At 31.4% G+C, this 7194-nt stretch overlaps 1 protein-coding gene across 1 annotated transcript; it reads right to left on the bottom strand.

Moving 5' to 3' along the window:
- Positions 1-2096: 2096 nt before the first annotated feature.
- LOC132756173 (carbohydrate sulfotransferase 15-like) lies at positions 2097-6330 on the bottom strand. The gene is made up of 4 exons (XM_060747169.1): positions 6179-6330; positions 5572-5716; positions 4836-4983; positions 2097-2795 (listed from the first exon to the last, which is right to left on the bottom strand). Exons 1-4 carry the CDS (start codon positions 6268-6270, stop codon positions 2617-2619), a joined length of 564 nt encoding a protein of 187 aa, XP_060603152.1. The 5' UTR covers positions 6271-6330; the 3' UTR covers positions 2097-2616.
- Between the last annotated feature and the right edge of the window lie 864 nt (positions 6331-7194).

The following is a 7194-nucleotide window of genomic DNA, read 5'->3' on the forward strand; positions in this document are numbered from 1 at the left end:
AAATTTTATATGTTTTATATTCTACGCTTTAGAGCGGCTGCCATGTTCGAGTTTCCAAATATTTGACCAATTCTAAAGGCACAAAAATATATCAAATACTCATATTTTGTCTTTGTTTTCAATTAAATATAAATCTGATGAAAATGGATTTATCATAAGAAAAAGGTTTTCAAATAAATATAATTATACTTGATAATAGTTAGGTTGTTTCCACTAAAGCTAAATCCTGTTACAGCCGTGAAACATTCTGACGGTTCCATAGGTCATGAGTTTGAATGGATGGCATTTTCGTTTATTTTTTTTACAGTTCACACTATATGGGCTGTAATAAAAAGAAAAAAAAATATCTGAAGCACACAATCCAGCCAAAAAGTAAGTACAGGTCGCCAAAGAGACTTTTAACACAAAAAGAAAGCCGACGATATGGAATCATGGAATAATATCTAGAGCAAAAAATAATTTAGTTAATAAAATTGGAAATAAAATATTTCTGTTATAAAAGATTTTTTCGTATAAATTTTACATCAGAAAATTATATATGGATCTGAAAATGTTCTTATTTTATACATTTTGTCCATAGAATTAAAATGATGCTGTTGATATAAGAATATTTTTATCTGTTTTATAAAATAAATGGGCAAAAACATCTTTTTTTATATAAAATCAGTGTTAAAAATCAAAACAAGTTTTGTACGTGTGCGCGCGTGTGTGCGGTTATTTTTTTATCAGGTCCATTTTTGCAAATATATACTTAAATATCATCTCGACAGAATGAATACATTTAGCAAAATATACTAACAGACCCTGTTTTCGTTCCGCTTCAGATTTTAAAGTCTGCATTATGTTGCCATTCAAACTAAAGAGAAAAAACACCAATTAACGTCTTGTAATAAATAAGCTAGTCACGTGTTACTATCTATCTTTCAACCCAAATAGACCACAAGAGAAATGTGTTTGTGCGTGTTCCCTTACAACGATAATTATCTGTTTGAGGCCATACCATTTTCATTTTCTACACAAACTAACATTATTTAGGTATATTCCGGAAATTTTGTCTTAAAGCTATCATTATGGTTTTCTATTTTGCGCTTAATAAACTCCATCATAATGTATTATTATCGCATGGTTAGGATAAGTCTCGTATCTAGAAACTGTTACCTCAGAGACTTGTACGTATGCGTCATTTTTGTTTTAAGTCACACCGACATTTTTAAAGGGAAAAGTCGTCGATCATTCTACTACATGTATTATATCAGACATCGGAGTATAATCCCCGCGTTCCATAAACTAGCTGGATAGCTTCCTCAAATGAAATAATCCAAAATTCGAACCTAAGCGATCAGGGACAAGTGATATATGTAAATCTAGTTAAATATAAATTCTTGTTTAAATGGATTTCAAAGATAAGAATAGAAATGCTATAAAAATAACTGACCAAAACAGAACGCTTCAACATATCGACCCTCAGATTAGAACAAAGTAATCTCCATCGGTATATACACATATGTTTATGTTCTACTTACTTCAGTTTTACTGGGAAATTAATTCATTTAAAATAATTAAATTTCGGTTTTAATAATAGTCACACTTGTAACCAGTCACCCTCCTGTTGTATAACTGAAACATTTATTTTCACATAAACATAAATATATTTATTGATAAACATCTGTATAAAGTAATTCTATAAAGGTTATTACTGAACACTTCTCACTCTTACATTTTCAAAATGGTCATCTAGGAGTTATTCATTATGTCTGAAGCAGATAAGTCGACATTACATATATGTCGAATGCCAATACAACATGATAAAAAAAACTCTATTTCTTTGTTGTATAAACAAAATATGCGTATGATAAATAAGGGTAATGATTTTTCTATTCGCCACTTTATTTGCCGAATACTATAGTAACAATCGTATCATAAAAAAATCTGCACTTGATTGACTACAAACAATGTTTTAGTACATCTCTGCACTTAAAGAGACAAAGATTCTGGTTGTTACTTAGATGTGTTGCTCTTGAGTGAATGAAGAGCCGCGTCACGACAAAACCAACATAGTTGGTTTGCGACCAGCATGGATCCAGACCAGCCTGCGCATCCGCGCAGTCTGATAAGGATCCATGCTGTTCGCTTACCAACTCTATTACAAGTAGAGAAACTGATAGCGAACAGCATGGGTCCTGATCAGACTGCGCGGATGCGCAGGCTGGTCTGGATCCATGCTGGTCGCAAACCCACTATGTTGGTTTTGTCGTGACGTGGCTCAAATATATGACGACGTCTTACTTTGGAGAAAATGTAACTGTTGTTTAAACATGTTATTGTCGCATAGAATGTCGGTCTGTAGATGTTGCACTGTATAGCAATACAGAAACAAGCATAAATTATCATTAATTTTGTCAATCTTCTCTGCCGTGTGATTCACTCCTCAAAATGTCCGAGCAGTTCTGCATCAGACAATTTTCTTCCTGAGTGAGCTATAACACTTAGAATTCGTATGTAATACAACATTATAATACTAGCATGTGAAACTTCAAAACATTATTTTCATGATTCATCATATTTCATTCACGGATCGATTTTGAAGAATTTCACATAAGAAGTTTACACATATAATTAATATCTGAATTCTTCCCCTATCAATTGTACAAGTTTCTCATTCCACGGTTTATAAAATTCAGCAAGCATGTGTCGTGTCTTTGGTAACATATCGCCAGTTTGTTTGTCCTCCGTGTCCCGTTCATTTGCCTGTCTTTTATTTTCGATTCTGGTCATAGCTTCGTCGGGTGGTTTATCTACAAATAATATATAATTGTTCATCATGTGTTTTTATTGTACTATGCATATGTTTGAAGATGAATATAATTTTTGTGTTCGTTTCCACTAAATAAAATATTTAAAGACAGAAAAACTTTAAAAGGTTGCCTCCCGGGAAATTTTTTTGAATTTTGAAAAACATACTTTTATTGGTTAGGGGCATTTAAAAAATTTCCCTTTAAAAACATTTAAAATTTAAAAGCTTTGCGAAAGTTTTTAAAAGAAAATTAAAAAAAAGGGGCGCTTCGTGTTTTATTTTTTTTTGGGTTTTTTTTTTTGGGATAGTTTTTTTTTAAATTTTTAGACATGTTTATTTTGGGGATACACCCTTTTTTGGGGGTTTTTGCTTTAAACAATGTTGTTTTATTTTTGGGTTTTAAAAAAATTTCCTTAATTTAAAATTTTGCATTTTTAAAATTCAAAAGTTTTTGGGATGTTCCCCTTCAGTAAAAACCCTTAACTATTTGGGAAAATCTAGGGACAGTTACGTCAGTAAAGCATTAACTTTCGAATATTTAGGTACAGTTATGCCAGTAAAGCATTAACTGTCGAATATTTAGGTACAGTTACGTCAGTAAACTATTAATAATCGGATATTTAGGTACAGTTACGTTAGTAAACCATTAATAATAGGATATTTAGGTACAGTTACGTCAGTAAACCATTAATAATCGGATATTTAGGTACAGTTACGTCAGTAAACCATTAATAATCGGATATTTAGGTACAGTTACGTTAGTAAACCATTAATAATCGGATATTTAGGTACAGTTACGTCAGTAAACCATTAATAATCGGATATTTAGGTACAGTAACGTCAGTAAACCATTCACTATCGAATATCTAGGTAAAGTTAGGTCAGTGAGCCAATGACTATCGAATATTTAGGTACAGTTACGTTAGTAAACCATTAACTATAAAATATTTTGGTACAGTTACGTTAGTAAACCATTAACTATCGGATATTTAGGTACAGTTACGTCAGTAAACCATTAACTATCGGATATTTAGGTACAGTTACGTCAGTAAACCATTCACTATCGAATATCTAGGTAAAGTTAGGTCAGTGAGCCATTGACTATCGAATATTTAGGTACTGTTACGTCAGTAAACCATTAACTATTGAATATTGAGGTACAGTTACATCAGTAAACCATTAACTATCGAATATTTAGGTAGAGTTACGTCAGTAAACCATTTACTATCAGATACTTAGGTACAGTTACGTCAGTAAACCATTAATTATCGGATATTTAGGTACAGTTACGTCAGTAAACCATTAATTATCGGATATTTAGGTACAGTTACGTCAGTAAACAATTAACTATCGAATATTTAGGTACAGTTACGTTAGTAAACCATTAACTATCGAATATTTAGGTACAGTTACGTCAGTAAACCATTAACTATTGGATTTTATGGTACAGTTACGTCAATAAACAATTAACTTTCGAATATCTAGGTACAGTTACGTCAGTAAACCATTACTTATCGAATATCTAGGTACAGTAACGTCAGTAAACCATTAACGATCGAATATTTAGGTACAGTTACGTCAGTAAACCATTAACTATCGTATATTTAGGTACAGTTACGTCAGTAAACCATTAACTATCGAATATATAGGTACAGTTACGTCAGTAAACGATTAACTATCGGATATTTTGGTACAGTTACGTCAGTAAACCATTAACTATCGAATATTTAGGTACAGTTACGTCAGTAAACCATTAACTATCGAATATCTAGGTACAGTTACGTTAGTAAACCATTAACTATCGAATATTTAGGTACAGTAACGTCAGTAAACTAATAACTGTCTAATATTATGATTTTGTTTGTCCAAAAACTTTTGCCATATGTTTTTTCTCAATTTGCTCACTTAATCTATTTATCCCATCTTTCTTGTCAAATTTCTTAATATAATTATGCATTGAAAACTAAGATATAAGTGTATTACCTGAATCTCTCTGGGAAACAGTGATAGATTTGATGTAAAGGAATCTTTAAATACCTACCGAGACCTAGAAATCTGTAAACATCAATCATGGTGTCATTTATTTGTTGCGAATAATTCTCGAGCTTTAAAATTTTAACTTGCTCACGTGGAAATGCCCGGAAAAAATCTTCTATGTAAATATGATAAAATCCAATTTGAAGTCGTGGCTGTAAAATAAAGAAAGAAAAAAATAAAACATAGTTTTAAATAAGAAATTGGGGATAAAAAAACCTTGTGAAACATTTTTTTATCATCTGAGGAAACTATGGAGGGGTTGTGGTTCTACTCAGACGCTCACTACGGCCTGCACAGAAGTGTCTGGAGTTAAAACTGAAAAATCGCCATATGACATGTACAGAATCTGTATAAACAAATCAAAAATACAATACTTTGGCTTAAGCAATTAACTTGGAAAGTATGTTGATACCTTAAGCATTCAACAAAATTGTTTAGACGAATTCGGACAACTGTGTATCTATCCGTAGCTTATTCTCTCAAAAAAGTTTTGAATGAGTTTGATTTTTGTTGATCCTGTACCTCTGTATACGCTTATTTAATCTTTAAAAGACGAGAAAAAAACGGAACACGCCAGGTTTTCATTGCCAAAGGATTGTTTTGTATGTTAAAAAATAAAAACATAAGAACTTAATTAAATGAACACTGCCATCGAATAGTCAGAAGTAAATTTCATGAGCACAATACATTATCACAAATACATGTATGAATTATACAGTGTTTAAAAACGTGAAACGTACCCCTGTTCCCATAAAATATATACAGTAACGAACGCTGTATTTTCGGAAACAGTCGTTCATATTATATAACGCTGACACTACTCTATTATGAAACTCTTCCACGCTCTGTCCATCCTCTCGAAAATACAAATACTCCGAATACAACCTGGAGAAAATAAATCCTAATAAACAGTTATATGTAATGAAAGGTATAATTGTTTAAATTCTCTATACATTAGCATAATAAATAACAAAAGATTCATTTACTGTTTTTAAACTATAGGCAAATATACGTACATGTATTATCTGGCAAAAAGTATAAAGTGTTACTGTTTTCATTTAGAGAATAAGACCTGTTTAGTGTAGTTGGCTTTGGTCATCAATGCAACATATAACTGAAAAATACATGTTGAATGGATTTTCCTTTTTATAACTTTAGGTGAGAGAAAGACAGTTGATCTCGATTGTGATGACAGTAATGATGATGATGATGATAGTTTTCGTGTTGTAGATGATGATACGATATTATAATGATGACGATATTTTGTATGTTGTTTGTGATTTACTATACGTGTTTTAATTGCGTGGTACAACTATTGTACTTCAAATAATTAACAATTTTTTTTACCTTGATACGGGATTTCTGAGCATGATAATTATTTTGGCGTCAGGGTTCAGTCTCCTGATAACGTCTGCGTTTGTAAATGGTGGAAACTTCATGTACTTGTCTATGTTATTTACTAACAATTTCCGGTTATCCCATAACAAGGAGGCGCTACAATCACCTGTGAAATATTTGACAATTCTGCTATAAAAATGGTAAACCATGTGAAATAAATCAATGAAGTTGAAATACATATAATTCGGAACATGTTTTAAATAATTACACAAATATTTAGATTCCATTTTTGATGTTCAAAATTTTATGTAAACAAAATAAATACTGAAATTTTTAGAATTTAAATAGAGCATTAAATTGTAAAAGCAAAACAAAACAACAAAAACAAAATTACCAAATATCATAGATTTAAATTTTTCTTTTTTTTCAGTCCTTCTTACTGCATCATCAAAATACTCTAAATATCTTGAAGTATTTCTTTTGTGTCCTGAAAGAGTGTGAGTTCAATATAATAATAAAAAAAAAATATGTGTTCAATATATACATTATACATGTACGAAATACATTTAGATATATTATATAAGATTATTTCCAAATATTGATGGAGTTCGGATTACAGTGACAACTTTATATTTTCAACAAAATTGACATCGCTATATAAGGTTAGTCACGTTCGTCCACCACACAGAACTTTGTCACTTATCGAATATAAGTAGGTTTTATCACATACCCGTGCCGATTTTGCGGCTCCATAAAAACGGTATTGCACTGCCGTGCATATAATATGCTAATGACCCGTTTCACATGGCCGCTTGTCAACAAAAACAATATGGCTGACCAAAATTTTCAAGTGGGTCAATCGGTACACATTGACGGAAAAGGGGAAGCAACCGTCCTCCAAAGGTTCACCGTGGGTTTGGAACATTTTATATGGTCAAAATAAAAGACTTTAAATTTGAAGAAGGACTAGAAGCTCGACTTTAATTGCTTATACCATCGTCAAATTTTGAAAGAGAGCGTTTGCA

Source organism: Ruditapes philippinarum, unplaced genomic scaffold (genome assembly GCF_026571515.1).
Source record: "Ruditapes philippinarum isolate M1 unplaced genomic scaffold, ASM2657151v2 ctg452_1_1_1_1, whole genome shotgun sequence".
In the NCBI taxonomy this organism is placed as follows: domain Eukaryota; kingdom Metazoa; phylum Mollusca; class Bivalvia; order Venerida; family Veneridae; genus Ruditapes; species Ruditapes philippinarum.